Source organism: Pungitius pungitius, chromosome 1 (assembly GCF_949316345.1).
Source record: "Pungitius pungitius chromosome 1, fPunPun2.1, whole genome shotgun sequence".
Taxonomy (NCBI): domain Eukaryota; kingdom Metazoa; phylum Chordata; class Actinopteri; order Perciformes; family Gasterosteidae; genus Pungitius; species Pungitius pungitius.
In genome coordinates this window covers 28,875,980-28,899,715 of record NC_084900.1, presented here as the reverse complement: position 1 = coordinate 28,899,715, position 23,736 = coordinate 28,875,980, and the positions used below count along the sequence as shown (strand labels likewise).

Sequence of the window (23,736 nt, the reverse complement as noted above, 5' to 3'; positions counted from 1 at the left end):
AATGAAATGATTTAAGATGTGATTTAAGTGATTAGAGTGTGATGGCTATTTGATGATGTGATGATATAATGCATGCTATGTTATGTGAACATGAAGAAGCTTTAGATGAAAGGTGTGATCATTGAATGTATTGTAGTATTTAGTAAATAGGGATTGGTCGGGTCAGCGGGGGATTTCAGATTCGGTCATCAGATGAACCCGGGGAAAGAGTCCTAAAATGCCAGAAGGCAGAAGGGAATTTCAAGAAGACACTGTGGGAGGAGCCACATTTGAATGTGCAGCTAATCACATACAGCTGAAACCCAAACTTTCTGTGAGATTTGACTTTAGTGAGGAGCCTCCTGGGAACCATTATTGAGGGTTTATTTATACTATTTATACTGTCCATACCATATTTCACTTTATAATTGTATTGCTTCTGTTAGTTATTAAATCCTTTTTAACTTCTTGCCGGCGGGAGGTTGGAATCCACTAGCAACACAGAGATATATCACTGTGCTCTTAATGGACCGAAAAAGGCAAATAAAATATAAATACAAATAGAAAAAACATCTATCTTCCACACCGGGGAGACGGAAAGGTGGATTTTATTTCTATTTCTGCTTAGAAACACATGCCTACAGGGTACAAGATCACAGGCACACATCTGACAGGTGGACTGGGTTACATTCTGTCACACCTTTACAATCAATAAGGGGGTGATATGAAAGAGTGTGCTTCTCCACCACGTTTTAACAGGGAAAACTCGCAATGACGTCGAGAAAGTTTAATAAAAAAATAAAAAGGCTTACTTATTGGTTACCTTCTATTTCATGGTGAATAAACATGTCGCATACAGAAAAGAAAAAGAGTTAAAGGAATGATCCAGAATATTTAACTGTGCTACATACGTACGTACAACTGTGCTTAGACATAATTACAGACCTCTGGGTCAGTATTGAAACACACCTGGAGTCTAGTGAAGATGAAATGAACATTCCCTTTGTTTATTAAACATAAGGCCGCTATGGTAGACCATGAGGAATATATCATAAGTCACAAGTGAAAGAAACCCCACTGCTGCTGCTTCTCCTTCTGCTGAAACAAGTTCAGCACACAACCAGAAGTGTTGAGGTACAAATTACATTACATGAGCCACAAGTAGACCCGATGGCATCACACTGTGTGTGTGTGTGTGTGTGTATATATATAATTTATTTTTCTGATTGACAGTACTAAAAATCTACCTTATTTCTAATAAATTGTACATTTGGTCCTGACTCAACCAGCAGTGATACCTTACTTGTATCCAGCTGATGACAAACAATACTGCTCCATTCATTATTTTATTTTGTTAAACTCTTATTGTACAAGGATTTCCAACTAATGTGTTGCCTAAGCAGCATTCATACCACTCTGGGGACCCGCTGGGTCCCCGTGGTCGGTGTTAGAAAGCAGTGGCACAACAGAAGGCAGAGACCGGATGACCAACGAAGAATTCTAGTCCTGCGTTGACAATGACTTCAAATTCTCATCTAATCCCGGTTCACAGTAACAGTTTTGCTGTACAAACCCATATTCACAAGAGTTTGGGTGTTCTTACTAGACAGTTAACATTTATAGACACCAGAAATTGATCCAAATAACAATGATGTTTTAGTTTTTTTTATATTTCTAAAAAAATGACACTTCTGTACATACTGTGAGAGTAAAAAAAAAGAAGGAAAACCACGCAAGTGAAATCGAAAAATGTTGCCAACCATGAAAAGTCATCCTCGACAACCTTTGTGGTCAATAATGAACATAATTTGAACATGTATTATATGACTGAAAACTCATACTTTATCAGGAATGTGTGAGTAAGATCATATCTTTGCAATTGAGCCCATCCACTTCAAACTCAAAAAAACCCCTCAGAAATCTGTGATGTGAAAAAACTATTTCAATAATGTCAGAAACTCAACAGGTTTTGTCTTTAAGACGCGTCCGGTAAATGCTAAACGTTTTAAATGGCAGCCACCACATTGTGTAATGGTATATCATTCAACACATGCAACATGCAAATGAGAGTACATGTGGTAAATACTGGGTGGGTAACTGGCTTTCTAATACAGGGTTGACGGACAGAAGAAAATTGCTTGAATAAAGAGAATCCACCGCGCAGGTCATCCAGGACAAAAAAGGAGCTGCGCACAGCAGGGAACCCACCGAGGACTCCTGCTTTTTCTCCTATCAGCATCAGGTCAGCATCAGATCAGCATCAGGTCAGCGTGGTAACCTCTGGCTGAGCGTAGTTTCCAGTGGCACTGAGGACGTCCTTACAGGCCTCTGTTGAGAAACACAATGAAACACACTGATTTGAGCATTCAAGATCTAGAAAAACGTACCTGTAGCACAATGTTGTTGAAGTGCAATGAAATGTCTCGGCAGAACAAAAGCTGGTAACTTTTCACCATGAATTAATAGTTAATTAATAATTAGTATTGCCACCACAATTCTAGATTTTATTTTTAGAAAACCTCAATCATTGCGTTTAACCTATAAAATGACAAAGTAGTCAAAATATCCCACACAAGGTTTCCTGAAACCAAAAGGGACATCTTAAATGAAATTCAATAATTACATAATACAATTATTCAAAATCTTAAAATTGGACAAGCAGAAACTATGTTTTACATTTTTGATTGCTAAATAATTATTGAAGAGTATTGTTTGAGTATTATTTGAGTTTGAGTATTGTTTTACCTCTACTCCAAAGGCTTTTGCTATGACTACCCATGTTGGTGATGGAAGTCGCTCGGGCATACGGAGGCCCATCAGAGCTCAGAAGCCTTCCTCTGCTTGTTTGAATATCAGCCCGCTGCTGCCTTTTAGCAGCACTTGAACGGTCTGCCACACCATTATGCACTCATCACCAGGAAAGAGCCAGGTTTTCACATCGCTGAGGCAATGCCCTTCCCAACAGGATAGCGCTTGCACGTATAAACTGGGACGGCGAGAGTTGTGCGAATGCGGCATGGTTCCCTGTAACCGCCAATATCACTTAAAATTAAAAGCAATTGTTTTGCCACGGCAAAGCGGGCGGCTGTTTCCTGTCCCTGATAACCATGTGAGCATCTTCAGACCTTCCTTCATCCATCTGTCCTCCTCTCTGCTTCCTGCCACACCGCTCTGGGGAAATATGATCCATACATTATGTCATGTAAGTCTGGAATTAAGCTAATATCGTCCCTTATGGCCATGGCTCTGCACAACAGAGCCTCTCATCATTCCATCTGCAACCAGCTCAAAACGTTTGCAATCACAAATGGAAGCCTCTTGCATGTTGGGAGGAAACAAGGAGTTTTTCATTTTGAACTTGGTTTTAACACGTCCTTTTTGCAGGCAATGTGCACTCCAACCTGTTGTGTACGTGCGATATTCCCCCCGTACTAGGCCGGGATGTCATTCTCCACATGCTCACCAGACACAGAGCTCAGGACTGATTTACCACCCTGCCCCCCCTCTCAAAAACGAAGGAACCAGATACCTCAGAGTAGCATCAGAGAAGTCAGCGTGAAAGCAGGCTGGTGTGGGTCTGCGTCTCTGCGTGCTTGTGCCTTTCCCACTGCGACTGTGAGGCTGTGAATTATATACTGACGAATGGTTTCCTCCTCTGAGCATCATAACATGTCAACCGACATCCCTTCTACCCGTTCATCAGAAATCTGATCTAACTGAGGCTCCATTTTCTTTTCTTTTTCTTCATGTGCATGTGACAACATACCATCAACCAACACGTTATCTACAACACTCAACGCATCCAGCAATTAAACAAGGCTTTCAACATGTTTGAATACAATTTCCTTGTAATGGGTTGTCAAAAAAGACGGGGGAGTATATTGTCTCAGTAAGTGCCCCATTTATGTTATTTTTTCCTTTGCAAGTAAAATGCATCTCGGTGAAGTGCATTTCTGAAGGAAAACACCTCCAGTGTCGTGCTGCTTGCGAGCGAGAGTCAGGATGTTGACTGGGTGGGATTTGTGCTCAGGATGTCAGGAATGAACCATGACAAAAATACAGCCTCTGCTTCCACTGGGCTACGCGAGGAGGCTCAGCTGTGAGATGCAGCAGCCATTCCAGGAGACAGATGGCAGACAGTAGAGGTCAATTGAGAGACTTGAGGGAGCTTTTTTCGGGGTCTACACATGTTACCTGTTGCAGACAGCTTATCTAATAGTCAACAATGAATGTTATTGGTGTTATATAAGTAATCCTCGATATTTGAAGATCAGAGGGAGGTGAAGACTGATTTTATGCAACTTGCATTACAAATACTATATATATTTTAAAATGTAGATCCTCCACAAGGTGCTTGACATGACGAAGGCTGATCGCACATAGCTAACCCACCATCAGCTTTACCAGCAGCCATCACCAAACCAGTGGGGCACGCTCACGTGCACAAACAGCTCGCGCAGCTGGCTTTGCTAAGTCAACACAGCTGCTGATGCTCGTGTTACAACGTCCACAGGTGGAGAGCCACTTCATTCACTGCTAAGGTACACATTACTCCACTTTATCTTTACACAGCTATATTAATGCTTGCATAGAACACTTCTTGTATGGAGATACAGATATACATACTGTGTCCGGATGGTAGGTCCATATTTGGAGAACAGACATGAGAATGGTATCAGTCTTCTCACTTTTCAAAAAAGCAGATTTCCAAAAAGTAAATGTCTCCTGGAATATGTCAGAAACCTCATTCACCAACTTACTGGCAGAATGGAAGAAACACAAATCACCTGATGACACCAATAGATATTTAAAGCGAGGTGAATTGAAATAGACGTGCAACTGTTCAATCCGTAGACGTGTGTAGTGATGTATATGTAACACACCACTATGGACGTTAGGGTCTCCAGGGGTTAGGAGGAAGCAGGTGGACTCCATCTTAGTTTTGTCTCGCCCTCGAGAGCACCGCAGGGACCACTTTTCACTGGGGGACAGTGGCTGGGTCAGGCTGCAGCCTTCCTCCTCTGAAACGGCCACATTTGCATCCCCGTTCTGTTTGGAGTCTGACAGGAAGACAGAAACACAGAGACGTAAATGCCAAAGCTTTTACTGAGACCGGCCCCGAGTGCCCAGACAAAGGCACAGGCACATTGCATAAAACCTGGATTTTTATGTTGCAAAATTGAATTTGTCTGAAATGTTAGACGAGAGGAGTAATTTAATTGCGGTACGTTACTGTCAATATGAATTAGCACATTTCATCTGTCAGACACTAAACTCTTGGGAAGATTTATAATGTACAGTGGCTGCTATGTTATAACCTCTTAAATATATATAATTATTTAAACAAACAAAAATAATTTAAAAAACGACAGCTTTTGATTTTATTCCGTGTGTCCAGAGTCTGCCCTAATACCGTCAGGTGAATACAAATCGTGTTTGTGTTGTTAAAAACACAGAAATAAAAATCATAAAAACTAAATCAAAAACAGAAACAACGTCCCTAATCCTCTCTGGTGAAAGCTCTTCAATGGAGTCTATGAAATATTATATTATTATTTAGTATAACGTTTACAGAGGGACACATTACTGTTTACATTTTCCAATGATTTGAGCGCCACACACATAATCAATAATAAATATAAATAAAAAACTACAGGGTGGCTAGATATCACAAAAGGCAGGTAAGATCAGTTCTATTTTCCTTCTCTAAACGCTGCATTGCAGACTCACCTGAGCGGTTCTTGCCGATACTCCCCTCAGCGGCCAGAGGACAGGTGTCACTCTGAGTGCTGTCCCTGCGCGAGTTTGTCTCAGACTTCCCGAACGAGACAGAGTCAGTCGGAGCGTCTGGGTTCGGGTTGTGCTTTTTCTTCTTCTTCGGTAGCTTCTGTTTGGCCATGGCCAGCGAGTAGTACATCCCAAAGTTATTGACGATGACCGGGACCGGCATGGCGATGGTCAACACCCCGGCCAGCGCGCACAGCGCCCCCACCATCATGCCCAGCCACGTCTTTGGGAACATGTCTCCGTAGCCCAGCGTCGTCATGGTGACCACCGCCCACCAGAAGCTGATGGGGATGTTCTTGAAGTGTGTGTGATTGGACCCCGTGGGGTCGTCGGGTTGGGCTCCGATGCGCTCCGCATAGTATATCATGGTGGCGAAGATGAGTACCCCCAGTGCCAAGAAGATGATGAGAAGGAGGAATTCATTGACGCTGGCCCTCAGCGTGTGGCCGAGCACGCGCAGGCCCACAAAGTGCCGCGTCAGCTTGAAGATCCGGAGGATCCGAACGAACCGCACCACGCGGAGGAAACCCAGCACGTTGTGGGGATCTTTGGAGGACATACCCTTCATGGCCATCTCCAGGTAGAACGGCAGAATGGCTACAAAGTCAATGATGTTGAGCGTGTTCTTGAGGAAGACCAGCTTGTGCGGGCAGCAGACGATACGCACCAGGAATTCAAATGTGAACCACACCACGCAGATGCCCTCCACCACGGTTAGGATGGGGTTGGTAACCATCTCCTGCCTCTCCACTTTCTTCGTGATGTTGCCCACTTTGACCAGCTCCGTCATGTTCGTCAGTTCATTGAAGGCTTCGTGGGTCTCCATGCAGAAGGTGGTGATGGACACCAGGATGAAGAAGAGAGAGGCAAACGCCACACCCTGGAAAAGACAGAAAAAACAATAGTACATCTATTCTAGATCTGTACATTCCAAAAAATTAATTGGCAACCAGTACTGTGTAAATCATACAAAGTCATTGTGACTCGAGAGAACTATGTTAGCAATATTATAAGAAATGTTTTTATTGATTGTAATACCAAAAAAAAAAGGCATTGGCCATAGCATAGAGCTGCATGTTTTCAGGGAGACTTTTTTGGACTCATTGAGTTTGAGATGATTGACAGTAAGCAAAGACTAAATATGAGACCACTTAAACCCAGCACAGGTTTAGCTTCTTAGCATTCTAATCATTGATGACTGAGACTGATGGGACGGTCATTTGTGTATTCATTAAGGTTTTTGCAAACCAAAGTGTTGAACTCATGACAACATTGAAATTATTGTGGAGGTAAATAAGAAATCTGGCATCCACCAAAGCTATTCAACGATACACTGTGCCACTAGCACGGCAAAGCACAATATAGAACCAGAGTCCACAATGAATGCAAAGAGGCAAAAATGAACTGCCAACACATTCACATGTCATAAAAGGCAACCATGGTCCTGTCAACTATCAACTGTCTACGACGCTGTCCACGTGGAACCAAAATATTGAACATGAAAAACAATTATGTTTTTTCCTGTTCAGCTGCCAGTACACCTCCTCAAGAAACCCTGTTAATCTTCAACGAATACCTTCCAATCACTCTATAGTTTTACAATTAGTAAGTGAATTTTAACTGACTTTTTTGCAAAAACTGACCAATTTTAAACCCATTACGGCCTTGAACACGGAGCTTTCATTCTGAGGGAAAACTTCATTCCCTTAACACTGGCCATGGTCTCAGGCAGCAATGCCACCACAGACCACATTGACCACGGGACTTAAAAACACATAACATAGCTTTGTGATCTGATTTTGTTCCTAAAAAAGTGGTCTTCAGTAAACCCACCAGCGGAGGAGACGGAAGTGAAAAGCCGAGTCCTGAAAGAGTCACCGAATGAACTCTCACATTGAACTCTCTACAAACACAAACCAAATGGTGAGTGAGTCCATCTGCTTTTATGGAAACTAAAATCTCAACGGACATGCCTGTTTGTGCTTGTTCTAATATTGTGTGCCAACTCATACCCGATCCGACTTCATTGTTTACTAAAGCCTTGAATCGCATTGCCTCTCCAACCTCTCAGCTGGATAAATATGTACCTGTGCCTTGCATGCATACAGCTACCTTTATCCTCCAGGGGCCTCTGACATATTAATCTGCTTCATAGTGTTTGGCTCTGTGATTAGACAAACCCAAATAAAGGTCTAATGGAGGTCCCAACTCACTGTGGAACAAATAAAATCAATCTGAATGTGACAGCTCATGGAGCTGAAAATAACAGCAGCCTGTGTTCCCAACAGCGATGCTGCACACCGGATGTTAGAATTGTGATCGCATCTCTATTGTGCACCCACATAACGTGCAGCTTTCTGCCATGGCAACCTTCTTCCACTCTGATCCCCCCCCCCCCACCTCCCCACCTCCCCACTCCCCACGAGATGATGAGGACCGAGCCACGGGAGACAAGAGGAATGGATGTGAAGCCCCAAGACTCGAGCGCCAGCAGGAGCTCAGAGTTCCCCATGTCGCACGGCCCCCGGTTTCCGTCGGCATCACCAAGACAACCGACGGTGGGCCTGAGTCAAGGGGAATATCACGACAAGCCGACAGGAACACAAGCACACAGCAGGATCTGTGCTGACTCAGCACTTCACAGAGGCTGAACTTGAGGGTGGTAACCAGAGGGGTTTTACTACTCCTCTCTACCAGTTCAATCAGGATTAGTCTCTTTAGTCTCTTTCAGCCAACATCAGTGATGGAAGAAGTACTAAGATACATCAATAAAATCAGGAGCACTGCAATGTAAAATACTCCAGTACAAGTGAAGGTTTCCTTCTGAGTTTTAGTGACCAGTGTCTGACTCATGATCTGTATGTCTGTGTAATTGTTTGAATTGTAAATCAGTGAAACAGATTGTACATTTTCTTCTTCCTTCATTGGCCAAAAAATTCAATTAATTAAAAATTTCAATTATTAGTTTTCATGATCTTGCAGTTTGTCTGACACACAAACAGACACAAACATGTTGCATACACATTTTAATTCTGTGCTTTTCAGTTTTTTTGACAGGTGCATAATACCAATTGTCATCCGGCAGCACACTTTTCTATCTCATCGCCTCAGTGCGGCAATGAATCAACAGCCTCTCCACCAGAATCCAAACTGAGTCCTGTTGCTTGTGGAGAGCCCAGAGGGCCTTAACAGTGTTCAGTTTATTCTACTCCAAACGGTTTATCCAAGAACTAAACACAGGTGGATATTCACAGCCGAAGCTACCTCAGCAGGGAAGGGACTGCAGGCTCTGGCAAACTCAAGGACAATTCGCTCTGCTCATAAAAGGCTTAACAAGAAAGTCCTCGCAATAACACAACCGTGCTTGACCCTCACACCTGCGTGTGTTTGTGTGTGCGTGTGCGTAGGAGGACGCTAATTCTCTTTTTTGTTTTTAGTGAAGCATCTGTCCCTCTGGGTGTTTGTACTCATGTTTGTACTTATTTATTTACATGAGTCCGTGTCTGTGTCCCTAAAGGGTTTGTGTTGGTCAATACAGCATTTAAATAGGTGTGTGTGTGTGTGTGTGTGATTCATTTAATGTTTGACACAGTAACATGTTCACAGCTGAACGGTGGAAACTTTAAACACAATCACAGGGAGTCGTAGTGGAGTAGAGAGGGTGCGCCGGTAACAGCAGGGCTGGAAGCTTGAACTACTGCTTCCCGGGCGCACAGGGTTAAATGCAGTGAATACTTCTACTTCCTCTTTCTTTTATTAACAAGCTACTAACTATCTCATCAGTGAACATTTTCACTGAAGATAACAGCTGCCAAAGGCCTCTTAAAAGACACCAAAGCTCAGAAGAGCCTCCCGAAAACAGCAGTTGATAATTGTTTGTGAGTTAATCACCATGAAAGACTCGGCTCACTTCCTCCCACGAGTTGTTGTCCCACACGAGCACTTAACCCACAGGACGGGAGTGCAGCTAAGCCTCTGAGTGAATGCAATGCCAATCAAGCGTGCATAAATAAATGCACCGAGCCGAGGTCATCGGGTGTCATCAGTGCGCACGGAGAGCCGGTGTTCCCCTGAGGGGACGGGCTCCCGGGCCCCAGATGGGGAAACCAGAGCAGGAGGGAGGGACGCGATAGACAGGCGGCGTGCTGTGCGTCAGGGTGCAGCAGCTGGGGAGTCCCAACACGGCCATCACCTGCAGCTGTTCAGCATCACGCTCTGCGAATGACACCCACGCGCTGCACGCAGCAAGCAACAGCCTCGGCAGTCAGCAGCTGCAGAGCCGACGAGAGCAGCCACTTGTGAGGTTTTCGTAGAATCCGCGTCACGCTGATTCAGAATCAGTCGACCCGCAGATGGCGGAGAGCTAACGTCCACTACGTCCACAAGCTGCAGGGATTGTCTACAACTGTGACGGAAAATAAGACACTATATTGGAAGACAAAGAAGACAATTCTAAGCTTTGAATTTGCCGTTTTTAGGGCCTTGTGCCATTTTCAGCTTTAATCAGCCTTCCTCATCAATCAATAATCTGCAGCAGCGACAGGGAAAGTCCCCAAAATAACCACTTCATTGATCAGTGTTGAAAACTGTCCGACACAGAGCTGAACATCTCATTAACGAGGAGGAGGAGGAGGAGAGAGAGAACAGGCAGAGGAAGCTGATGCTGAGAGTCTTAAACACCAGGACGGACCCGACATCACTGGGGAAAAGAACAGAAACAAAGGAAGATTTTCTTATGCTGCTTTAGATGAAGCCTCTGATGCCAACACAATACTTATTGTGCTCTAAAATGTTAAATAAACTATTATTTTATATATTTAGGGCATGTTCAGTGTGAAGCTTTTTGGATTATGGAAAAATGCTAAAACTTTTTGGAATTGAATAAGTCGTTGTTTTGGTTGAGGTCAGATTACATTATAAGTAATGTATTAATTGATTATTTACTAAATGAATTCTACAGCTCTGGATATACTTACAGTGACCTCACAATAAAACACAGACAATATATTTCCAGCACACAGATTAGAACTGAGAAAAACAAACAGCCAACATATTCTCGCAGGATTACGTCCCTCTTTCACTGAAGATTTGGAGTTATAAGAGTTTCCTAACGAGGTCGCACTGTTTTGATGATGTGTTAAAAATTCAGATTGGGTGTTCACATCACAGAGCGGCAGAGAAAGGTGTCATTCCTGTGAAAGTCAAGCCCAGAAGCCTCCTTCATTATTCATTAAATGGGTGTCACACCGAGCTGAAATGGGACGTGTGAGAATAGGTTTTATATTCAGCAAGAGATGTGAAGACATTGAGGTGACTCCCTGCAGACAACAGGTGAAGAGAAAGTATTTGTTTCTTATTAGGGTTTGACTTTCCACCCAATCATATCTAACTGTAAATACAGCTCAATACAAGCAATTGAAGTCTCTCCATGTGGAAAAAGTAAGTGTTCAAACGAAAGTCATAAAAACCCATTTTCTATTGGCCAAATGATTTGTTATTGAAAAAGAGGATTGCAGATAACAGGCATCCAACGTCAACAATTCCACATCAGTAGATCCTTTGGTCTAAAACCAGAGACATTGCTTTCTCTATGTGTGTTCATTTATGTTGCTCTTTTCTGTTGGAAAGGCAGGTGTTATTGCTCACCACCAATAAACAGACTTACCACATGATTACAGGCAGCAGTACTGTGGGATTTATGAAATACTGCACATGGAAGGGTTTAACGAAGTGATCTGGTCTCAGCTTAATGTTAATGTTGAGTCCAATTGTCACATGATACTGATCTGGGATTACAAAACCTGGTACATTCTCACCTTGAAACTGCCATGGTGCCGAGCACAGCCCACAGGGGGACCCCAACACGCAAAAGGTTCATCTGATGTGAAAGTAAAACACCCTCAAATCAAAGCTGAGTCAGCACTTTGATGTTCTGACCATTACACGCTGTATATGATCCTCTCAGGTCTTTGATTTAGAGTACTGCCATAATGAGAACAGTCTTCCCCGGAGCCGCACCTCCAGTCGGGGCTGATAGTGAGGAGGACGTGGCTGAAATGATTACCTTCCCCCCGGCTTTCAAGAATCACATTAACAGAGCTGAGCCCGGAGGCTCTTTGGAGGGAAAAAAAGGGCCATAAAGGTAACATGAGTCCCTCAATATGCACTCCTCTCAGAACACACACAGAGCAAACATACGTGCATGAATCAGCTGGAACGGAAATGGACAGAGAACAGTACGAGCGGTTCGATACGGATCCGCCCGCACTTGTTCTCGTCACACATTTCCAGATGCATCTCTATAGTGAAAAACCTGATTGATAGAAATACAAATACTCAGTGGTGGGGCACAGACGTGATGAACAGGCACAGCGCGGTCATGTTTAGATGGCAGCTGTGACTCAGAGATGTCGGCCGTTCTACAGTGACAGCCTGCAAGTGCCACCTGGACGGGAAGCTAAAATAAACACTATCTGTATTGTGACTGGCATTCAATAAGAACTTTTGCGACAGAGCTCGTGTAATAGACCATTCAAGTCCACAAACAGGCAAACGCAAATTGGAGTGAGCAGCATCGGTCTAATTTCTTCTCGACTAAAGCATTTTTTCTATTTTGACCATTGGCATCCCCTGGCAACTTCGGCTGGTTACACGCAATACTTTTGTGTTAATTTAATTTACCGCTCTGCTGCTTTTGTTGCTAAGCCATTAGGCAGAGTAGACTTTCAAACACAAAAACTAGGAATGGTTTTCATTCCTAAGCAAAATCAGAGCAAAATTATTTGAATTTACAACATGGAAACCTTCATTTTATCCCAAAAACGGGAGTGTATCTTGTTCACTGCAATTCAATGAGGAACTGAGATTGATTGTATATGCAACAATCATACATGTCTAACATTTAAGGTGTGACATGATGACAACCTCTGAATTCAACTGAATTCACAAACAGACAGTAACCATAGGGCGGTGGTGTCTCACAACATGGAGGATGAGATTTGTAACGTTGATAAATGAGTGGCTAAACGAGTATATTATGTATGTACACAAATCGTATGCTAAGCCCTGTTCTTGTGTTCAGCACACAGCATGATATACTGTACATGGAAGTACACTCCTGCATCCTTTCAAACACTCGTGCTTTCGAGAAGCTTTGAGTGCAACCCTTGAACAGGATGTGTGGGAACACTTCATCAGCACTGAGTTTCTGTCATGAAACAGCATTTTCTCTATTTACAGCATTCTGGTCAAATTTCATAACACATATTTAAGAAATTACCAAAAGCCGTCTGTTCAAATAAGTGAAAGCGATAATAAGTTGTGGGAAAGAGTGCCGGCACTGTGCCACATTTGTGAAATAAATAATTATATCTTTAACTGGGGATTCAATAAATACATTTGACATGTCGTTTAACTATTAACAACTGATTGATCGAGTGAAATTAAGAAGCCGAACCACCCCGAAGATAAATGATATTACATTAACGGACGAGAGCGAGGGGGCCCCAGAGGCCTTAAAAAAAGAGACTACAATCAAAGGTGGAAGGTCTTCAGCTGACTTTAAGGATAAACAGGAAGTGAAAGAACGGGTGACTTCCTTTTCAGTAGAGTACTTGTAGTTTGCAGGCCAGATGTGTTTAAAAATAAATGATGAAATGTACATGCATATTGAATGCTGTTCGGTCTATTTAGGTCTGGTAGTGAGACACTTTGCTGCTCACTTTGATATAAGTAGTACAAATAATCTTTATTAATATCAACCACACCTTTACAGAGACAAATCCAGCGGGCTTTCATTGAGCGCCGATGGTGATCGATTCTACTGGCCCACCTCCAACGGGCCTTTTGTTTTATCACCCTCATGTTGGGCTGTTTTATCATTTCTGCTTTTCATGAATTTATTTTTAAATGGATTTCATGTGATAGAGGGCAGGGAACAATAACTTTGTCAAATGAATTGGATGTTTATTTTCTCATTTCCTGCTCTTGCTTAATTACTGCGTATCTGTTGTTGAACGTCTCCAAAAATCTATGGCAATAATATAATGCTTAACAATATTTTGCAAAGGTATTTTGTCCCATTCAACAAGTACATCACTGAGGTCATGTTCTTTTAAACCAACTCAAACAAATTAGCTCAAACGCAGCAATATGAGTGATGTTCGTATGATGTTGGACTGCTATAAGGTAAAGGGTGAGCATGATGTGTGCGGGCGAAGCGACGACTGTCCCTGGAAGGAAATCAACAAAACAGATGTTCTGATATGACAATGTTGAGAAAGCAGAAGTGTCCTTTGCCAGAAAAAAACCCCCAAATCAAGGCCCAACTCAACCTGTGGAAAACTTCTAAATCAACAAAATCCTGCTGGTCAAAGTCAAGGTCACATAGATACTGGCGTCGCCAAGTTCTCATAAAGTTTTTCTATGCTCACTTGAAAAGTGAATAGGATGGAGGATTTAAGAATATAACACTGTAAAAAAACTTACGGTGAAAAACTGTCATATCCTGACAGTAACAGACTGTTAAATTGAAATCAGTTAATATCAGTTTATTTGACAGTGAAACACCGTAATGTTCAGAAAGTTATTTTGGCATTCATAATTGTACTAGAAATTGTGCTGACAACAGAAATGCCCCACAATATGGAAATCATTCACTATTGTGATTTTGACATGAATTACTTTTACATATATATTTTGTTAGTGTTAAATATACGGACCATTGTGCATTGTAAAAAAAAAAATCTGTTGAAAATATGGTGAAATACTAGCAGCAGTGGTTGCCAAAAAACATGGTGATGTGTTATATGTGGAGGTTTTTGTGTTAATATCAGTTTATTTGACAGTGAAACACCGTAATGTTCAGAAAGTTATTTTGGCATTCATAATTGTACTAGAAATTGTGCTGACAACAGAAATGCCCCATAATATGGAAACCATTCACTATTGTGATTTTGACATGAATTACTTTTACATATATATTTTGTTAGTGTTAAATATACGGACCATTGTGCATTGTAAAAAAAAATCTGTTGAAAATATGGTGAAATACTAGCAGCAGTGGTTGCCAAAAAACATGGTGATGTGTTATATGTGGAGGTTTTTGTGTTAATATCAGTTTATTTGACAGTGAAACACCGTAATGTTCAGAAAGTTATTTTGGCATTCATAATTGTACTAGAAATTGTGCTGACAACAGAAATGCCCCATAATATGGAAACCATTCACTATTGTGATTTTGACATGAATTACTTTTACATATATATTTTGTTAGTGTTAAATATACGGACCATTGTGCATTGTAAAAAAAAATCTGTTGAAAATATGGTGAAATACTAGCAGCAGTGGTTGCCAAAAAACATGGTGATGTGTTATATGTGGAGGTTTTTGTGTTAATATCAGTTTATTTGACAGTGAAACACCGTAATGTTCAGAAAGTTATTTTGGCATTCATAATTGTACTAGAAATTGTGCTGACAACAGAAATGCCCCATAATATGGAAACCATTCACTATTGTGATTTTGACATGAATTACTTTTACATATATATTTTGTTAGTGTTAAATATACGGACCATTGTGCATTGTAAAAAAAAATCTGTTGAAAATATGGTGAAATACTAGCAGCAGTGGTTGCCAAAAAACATGGTGATGTGTTATATGTGGAGGTTTTTGTGTTAATATCAGTTTATTTGACAGTGAAACACCGTAATGTTCAGAAAGTTATTTTGGCATTCATAATTGTACTAGAAATTGTGCTGACAACAGAAATGCCCCATAATATGGAAACCATTCACTATTGTGATTTTGACATGAATTACTTTTACATATATATTTTGTTAGTGTTAAATATACGGACCATTGTGCATTGTAAAAAAAAATCTGTTGAAAATATGGTGAAATACTAGCAGCAGTGGTTGCCAAAAAACATGGTGATGTGTTATATGTGGAGGTTTTTGTGTTAATATCAGTTTATTTGACAGTGAAACACCGTAATGTTCAGAAAGTTATTTTGGCATTCATAATTGTACTAGAAATTGTGCTGACAACAGAAATGCCCCATAATATGGAAACCATTCACTATTGTGATTTTGACATGAATTACTTTTACATATATATTTTGTTAGTGTTAAATATACGGACCATTGTGCATTGTAAAAAAAAATCTGTTGAAAATATGGTGAAATACTAGCAGCAGTGGTTGCCAAAAAACATGGTGATGTGTTGTTATATGTGGAGGTTTTTGTTTTTACGGTGATGTTCTGGCAACCACAGCTGCCAGTATTTCATCTATTTTCAATAGATGTTTTTTTACAGTGAAGGCCGTAGCATTCCGGCCACTGGTAGAAACGGTGAAGTGGGCTTGGCATGTAGGGGACACCTGAGGAGGACAACGTCCAGTGGACTCACCCTGGCGGCTCTGGACGAGTACGGGTCCTCAAACAGAGCCCAGACCTTCGGCTGCCAAACTTCGCAGCAGCTCCTCGACCTGTCGGGGCAGTCCTCGATGCCGAAGCGCCTCGCCGTCTCCCGCTCGTCCTCGGCCTCCTGGTCCAGCGGCTCGAACGTCTCCAGGGCCTCCTCCGCGTCCCGGTGCTGCCGGTAGGTCATCCAGCAGCACGGCTCCACGTCGGTCTCGTCAATGCCCCAGTACGCCAGCTCCTCCTCGAACAGCGGGCCGCAGACGTCGGCCGGGCAGTGCAGCTTGCCGGTCCGGTAGTAGTTGAGCACGTAGGCGAAGATGCCCGGGTGTCTGTCGAAGAACAACTCGGGACTTCGCGGCGGCGCGGCGTCCGAGTCGGAGCCGACCTGCGGGTCCGGGTCCGCCAGCCACGCCAGGCGCGTGCCGGGCAAGGTCCTCAGGGTGCTCTTGTAGGTCTCATGTCGCGTTCCGCCCACGTTGATGGTTATCTTGTCCGACTCTTCCCCTCTGCACATGTCCTCCTTCAGGTATGTTTTAGACGGAGGTTTGTTGCCCGACTTGCGCCCCCGGTAAGACGAGACGCACACGGAGCTTATCATTGAGGAGCAGAGAGCTGCTGGCCCGCTCGAAACCTTCCGTTAACAGCCGCAGTCCACTTGAGCAAAAAAATAACTATTAAAAATCAGAAAATGAACGCAAGTGCGCCTTCATTTCACCCCTTTAGTCCGTATGCCGACTGACCGGTGCGCCTCATTCAGCGTTTCCAAAATAAAAACGGCATTATCACCTAGACAGCTGCAAAGTGAGACGCGCACGCCGAAAGCCACCTGTTACTGAACTCCGTGCGGGGTCGAGATATAACGCGGCTGCTCAGGATCACGTGATGATGCTTCTTCAACGTTTGCTTCGAATGGATTCCACGAAGCGACTTCCACGGACTCTTCCTGCGGGGAAACAGGTCAGTTTTTTTCCCGCTCGTGAAAAAACAAGATTGTGGCGACAAAATGTTTGCGCCACAATTACGCGCTGCCTGCCTCTGGATGGACAACAACCAGCGGGAAGTAGCGTGTCTCTCCTCACCTGCTCTTGAGACTAATCATTTCTAAATGCTGCAACGCAAAAAATCACACACAACTATTCCTGACAACTTTTCTGCTCTCCCCACAGGACGACGAACCACGGTGCAGTCGCTCATCTCCTCGCGCGCCAGGGATCTTCCACCGGTGCTTCCAGCTCAGCTCGCGTGCCAGATGTGAGGCGGTTTTCTTTCGGTGGATCTGTTGCTTTCTTCCACATGTAGCCGCTCTTTCCTCGCGGACAGAGCCCGGTTGGATGGTTCAACGACAGGCTCGCGAGTTTAACCCTTTGGCTGCTGGCAAAGGTTGGCGCATCATTGAACCACTCCCTCTGACAAAAGCGAGAGCGCGTGCGTGTGCGAAAGAGACGCGATGAACGCACCATTCACCTTCTTTTGGAAACTTTAATATGGCCGACATTGCTGTGTACGTTGGGCTAAAACGGATCTTGTAAACGTATACAGTACGATTCATATACGGAAGAACTAAATTCACAGTGCGCAGGGTTTGCTATTGCATGTGATAAACGGGCTTATGATTAGCTTCTTGCACAATACATACGTTTGGGATACAAATTCATAATTATATTGTGTCGCATCCTACTGTTATGTTTGTTTTATTTATTTGTTCTGTTCATTAGTATGCATGCAGAGAACAAAGTGAAAACTGGAGTCAATTTATGCGTAAGCGTACCTGGTCATTAAAGCCAAATCTGATTCTGATGTCTATCTGCATGACGGCTGCAAACACAATCATCTAGATTTAGCTTATATCCAAAGCCTCCAGCTACTATATAACTAAAATATATGGTTGTGATTCCGCCCTTATATGAGTGTGACCCAGCAGCTGTCAGGCCTCAGTGTGTTGAGGAAGCTGATGATGATGACACGAGGCCACACGGCCACCCAGTGGTCCCTTTGGCGAACTACACCAGTACCGACTGAACCAGGCCAGAGGAATTGGGGCAATTATTTGTGTATTACAAATAGGGAACAAAAGTCTCCAATTAGGAATAATTTGACGAAAGTGAAAAAAAAGAATTGAGAGTTGCCCAATATATGACTAATCTGAATGAAGATCAGATCTGATGAATGATCTAGAGCGTTGAACAATAAAGCCAACTACTGTCAGCACTACACAAACACACACACAAACAGTACAGTAGATGGATTTCATGCAACCTCAGAATTTTAATAAGTAAGATTTTTTTCCTGAAGATTCGTAAAAATTAATCCAGAGTTGCAAGCATACGCAGAAATACACAATGATCCTTTGCAAACGTACCAACTGTGTGAGGGGGACTCTGAAAAACCTTTGGACGTGCATGTATCAAACATTATACATACTCACCTGAAACACTTACATACATATGAGAAACACACACGCATACACATATACAACTGTGTCATATACACATACATTATCTATCTGAAACACTCATGCATCTCTTGCATATGATTACAAAGATATAAAAAGTTTAGATACACATACATGTACATATGCATACACTCTGATACGGAGATGCAAACCCACAGGTGCACATAAACTTATCCAGAGTTTAAAACAAACCCATAGATACACACCGATACAAAGATGCAAACACACCCAGAGATGCACACTGATACAAAGATGCAAACACACCAACAGATACACACTGATACAAAGATGCAAACACACCCACAGATGCGCACTGATACAAAGATGCAAACACACCAACAGATACACACTGATACAAAGATGCAAACACACCAACAGATACACACTGATACAAAGATGCAAACACACCCACAGATGCGCACTGATACAAAGATGCAAACACACCCACAGATGCGCACTGATACAAAGATGCAAACACACCAACAGATACACACTGATACAAAGATGCAAACACACCAACAGATACACACTGATACAAAGATGCAAACACACCAACAGATACACACTGATACAAAGATGCAAACACAACCACAGATGCACACTGGTACAAAGATGCAAACACACCCACAGATGCACACTGATACAAAGATCCAAACACACCAACAGATACACACCGATACAAAGATGCAAACACACCCACAGATGCACACTGGTACAAAGATGCAAACACACCCACAGATGCACACTGGTACAAAGATGCAAACACACCCACAGATGCACACCGATACAAAGATGCAAACACACCCACAGATGCACACCGATACAAAGATGCAAACACACCCACAGATACACACTGATACAGAGTTGCAAACATAACCTAATGATACAGAGTTGCAAACATACCCATAGGCAACCAAATAAACACACACCAATACAGAGGTTAAAACATACCTAGATACACACTCCGATATGGAAAAGCAAACATATCCACAGCTACACACAGGCTGATCCAGAATTAAAACCATATTTATCGTTGGATGACATTTTAGCTTTTGATTATAAAAGCAATTAGGTACGAGAGGCTGTACTTTAACGTCCAATAATGTAACAGTTTGAGGGTGTTGTTAGGCCCGCACAGCGGAGGACAACACAGCCTCTCCAACCTTATTACTTTTATAATACAGTTACTAACACATTTATAAATAATAACTAAATAGCTGCCTTTCAGCACAAAATGGTTGTATCTCATTTCAGTAGTCTAGAGAAAAAAAGTTGTGGAAAATCTAACCTGTTACTTTGAGTTCGCAGTGATATGGAACGCTCAGGTCAATGTGAACAAGAACCCTACATTATAATAATGCACGCCCCGTGACTCAAACTCAACCAATCAGAACGCTGGATGTCTTTTTACTGTGTTATAATCCAAGATATACACACTGATACAGAAATGGGGCACAAAATATGACGTATAAATTGATAAATGCATGAATAAATGTATAAAGAAATGCTTAAATAAAGAAATGCTTAAATAAAATAATACAGAATAAGTTGTTACTTAAACAGAACATAACTAAATAATTCTTCATTTATTTATTACTTTAGGTATTTATTCCAACAAGTATTTTAGTATTTACATATTTCAGTGTTTATTTCAGCATTTATTTATACATTTATTTATTTATCAAATTTATACTTAAGCAATTTTTGTCCTCCAACACAGCCCACGCATCTTAAATAGCAGAAGCAGTAAAAGGAAGACATTAAGCACAACTGTAATAGATGTGGTCGTACACAAGAGGAATGTTCATTTAATTAAGGTCACTGCTGATATTTATTTTGTGTTGTAAATGAATTAAAAGGCACATTCATGTATTTATACATTTATTTATTTATCAAATTTATACTTAAGCAATTTTTGTCCTTCATAGAAGAAACATAGCCACAGCTAAACACAGACATATTTAACCAGAATCCAAGACATATCTACAGATAAACAGTTTTCGACAATTGCAAACATATCCACAATTACCAAGTATTAGTGTCATAGCTTGTATTATTCTATTGAATATAAAATAAAATAAAATATTCTCATTACTTTATTTAATACATATTTCCAGACTCATGGTTGTATTCTGGCGTACACTAATGGATTTTATTTATAGTTAATTTATGAACCTTGTCGTCAATTTATTTTTAATATGCTACAATACCCACAGATAGCACCAAGCTGTGTTGCAACAAAAAACGAAAGGCAGATACGGTATATAATTTTTATTTCGACAAGTCAGTCAAATTTAGGGGGACACCACATCTTTTTTACGACTAAACCACAGTTAAATAACCGAGTGTTTCTGTAAACAAAATGTTGATACCCGTAGCTTTAGTCCACTTCCTCAATAGTGGGGCCCTTGGAGCTGCCCCCCGCCTGGCTGCCGCAGCTTCCTGACGGTGCTGCTCCCTGGTACAACGTGGTCACAACCGGCTTGCACACCTTCTCTAGTTCGCTCAGTTGATGCTCATACTCCTCCTTCTCTGCCAGCTGGTTGTTCTCCAGCCATGAAATTGCCTGCTTGCACTTGTCCACGACCTTCTTTTTGTCCTCCTCGCTAATCTTTCCTCTCAGGTTCTCATCCTCGACGCTGCTCTTCATGTGATAGGCGTAGGACTCAAGTGAGTTCTTTGCCGTAATCCTCTCCCTCTGCACATCGTCCTCCGCCTTGTACTTTTCAGAGTCCTGTACCATCCGCTCGATCTCCTCTCTGCTGAGGCGCCCCTTGTCATTTGTGATGGTGATTTTGTTTTCTTTGCCGGTGCTCTTGTCGACGGCAGACACATTCAGAATGCCGTTGGCATCGATGTCGAATGTGACCTCTACTTGTGGTACCCCTCTGGGAGCGGGAGGGATACCAGAGAGCTCAAACTTGCCCAACAGGTTGTTGTCCTTGGTCATGGCCCTCTCGCCCTCGTACACCTGAATCAGCACACCTGGCTGATTGTCCGAGTATGTGGAGAAGACCTGGGTCTGCTTGGATGGGATGGTGGTGTTTCGTTTGATTAGCGGCGTCATAACCCCGCCCGCCGTCTCAATGCCCAGAGACAGCGGAGCCACGTCCAGCAGCAGCAGATCTTGGACGTTCTCTGAGGTGTCCCCCATGAGGATAGCGGCCTGGACCGCTGCGCCGTACGCCACAGCTTCATCCGGGTTGATGCTCTTGTTCAGTTCTCGGCCATTAAAAAAGTCTTGTAGGAGCTTCTGGATTTTGGGAATTCTTGTGGAGCCACCGACTAGGACAATTTCATGGATCTTTGATTTATCCAACTTGGCATCTTGCAGGGCCTTCTCCACTGGCTGCAGTGTCCCCCTGAAGAGCTCTGAGTTGAGCTCCTCAAACCGTGCCCTGGTGATGGAGGTGTAGAAGTCGATGCCCTCGAACAAGGAGTCGATCTCAATGCTGGCCTGGCTGCTGGAGGATAGGGTTCTCTTTGCTCTCTCACAAGCAGTACGCAGTCTCCTCACTGCCCTTTTATTGTGGCTGATGTCCTTCTTATGTTTCCTTTTAAACTCCTCTACAAAGTGGTTGACCATTCGGTTGTCAAAGTCCTCCCCGCCGAGGTGCGTGTCTCCTGCGGTGGCTTTCACCTCAAAGATGCCATCCTCAATGGTCAAGATGGACACGTCGAAGGTGCCTCCACCGAGATCAAAGATGAGCACATTGCGCTCCCCTCTTTTACCTTTGTCCAGGCCGTAGGCGATGGCTGCCGCCGTGGGCTCGTTGATGATCCTCAGAACATTCAGCCCTGAGATCACCCCGGCATCTTTGGTGGCTTGCCTCTGGGAGTCATTGAAATAAGCCGGAACTGTGATGACTGCATTTGACACAGCCTGTCCCAGGTAGGCCTCAGCAATCTCCTTCATTTTCACAAGGACCATGGAGGAGATTTCCTCCGGGTAGAAGGCCTTGGTCTCCCCTTTATAGTCCACCTGGACTTTGGGTTTTCCGTTATCACTGATCACCTTGAAAGGCCAGAGTTTCATGTCGGACTGGACAACGGCGTCGTTAAACTTCCTCCCGATGAGCCGCTTGGCATCAAAGATGGTGTTGGTGGGGTTCATGGCGACCTGGTTCTTGGCAGCATCTCCAATGAGCCTCTCAGTGTCTGTGAAGGCCACATAGCTGGGAGTGGTCCTGTTTCCCTGGTCGTTGGCGATGATCTCCACTTTGCCATGCTGGAAAACCCCGACACAAGAATAGGTGGTGCCCAGATCGATGCCAATCGATACTCCTTTAGCTGAAGACATTTTGCTGGTTGCTTTAGAGTTCTGCTCGTTTGCCTTAGAAAAACATTACGTTGTAATTTAGTATCTCAAGATTAAGGGATCATTGATGTCAGTGGTCTAACAGAGACAAATGGTCAATTCTGTCTCTGTTAATTAATATCACTGACTGCAGAACTTTTTTGTTATAATATAAAATTACTACAAATACATATATATATATATATATATATATATATATATTCAATTATTATAGTTATTTACCGCACAAGGATAAAATAATCATATTACCCTTTTCCATTTGATTGAATATAATAATTATAATCCCTATAATCCCACACTTAAAGTAATTATAATTTGTTTCAATATAAATACTCAAAATCAACTCTTTGACTAATATACTGCGGATTGTTACTTCATGCCACCATTCATAAAGACATACTGCATATCAGAAATGCATGAAATGTTTTTTTAAAGGATCAGGTAAATAACACCTGAGAATACCATCACCATTTGTTTTCTGAAAAATCTCAGAACAGTAAGTATGCACTGATGTTTCTATTAAAGGAAGTTTAACCAAAATGGGGAATTGTATTGCTACTTACTTTCAGCGACGGTCTCTCTGTTGCACAAAGATGTTAAAGGATCTCACAGTCTCTTTGTTGCAGCTTTTGGCCCCGGTGTGTTCCTTCGTGAACTAATGCCCGGACGGACTCAGGCCCTTTGCTTTTATATTTGTAAGCAGGTTTCCAGAAGCTACCAGAACCCCCCCCCCCCCCCCCCCCACTCACTCCTCCTCCTCCTCTAGGCTGAGTGACT

The 23,736-nt window shown here is 42.6% G+C and overlaps 2 protein-coding genes across 2 annotated transcripts; both read right to left on the bottom strand.

The window, feature by feature from the left end:
* Positions 1-569: 569 nt before the first annotated feature.
* On the bottom strand, positions 570-17,364 carry kcnc4 (potassium voltage-gated channel, Shaw-related subfamily, member 4). Its single transcript, XM_037480748.2, has 4 exons — positions 16,176-17,364; positions 5,710-6,646; positions 4,863-5,039; positions 570-2,307 (listed from the first exon to the last, which is right to left on the bottom strand). The coding sequence occupies exons 1-4, from the start codon at positions 16,785-16,787 to the stop codon at positions 2,240-2,242; spliced, it is 1,794 nt and encodes a 597-aa protein (XP_037336645.2). The 5' UTR covers positions 16,788-17,364; the 3' UTR covers positions 570-2,239.
* A 2,995-nt stretch (positions 17,365-20,359) lies between these two features.
* Positions 20,360-23,682, bottom strand: hspa1b (heat shock protein family A (Hsp70) member 1B). The gene is made up of 2 exons (XM_037480594.2): positions 23,523-23,682; positions 20,360-22,974 (listed from the first exon to the last, which is right to left on the bottom strand). The coding sequence occupies exon 2, from the start codon at positions 22,939-22,941 to the stop codon at positions 21,022-21,024; it is 1,920 nt and encodes a 639-aa protein (XP_037336491.2). The 5' UTR covers positions 22,942-22,974; positions 23,523-23,682; the 3' UTR covers positions 20,360-21,021.
* Positions 23,683-23,736: the final 54 nt, after the last annotated feature.

What these genes read in the sequence shown, in the direction of transcription:
- kcnc4 (XM_037480748.2), bottom strand. Translation starts at nt 16,787, where the DNA reads ATGATAAGCTCCGTGTGCGTCTCGTCTTACCGGGGGCGCAAGTCGGGC. An exon ending in ACTCGTCCAGAGCCGCCAGG is followed by an intron (nt 6,647 to 16,175) that starts GTGAGTCCACTG and finishes TGTCTTTTCCAG; the next exon opens with GGTGTGGCGTTTGCCTCTCT. An exon ending in TATCGGCAAGAACCGCTCAG is followed by an intron (nt 5,040 to 5,709) that starts GTGAGTCTGCAA and finishes TCTTCCTGTCAG; the next exon opens with ACTCCAAACAGAACGGGGAT.
- hspa1b (XM_037480594.2), bottom strand. Translation starts at nt 22,941, where the DNA reads ATGTCTTCAGCTAAAGGAGTATCGATTGGCATCGATCTGGGCACCACC.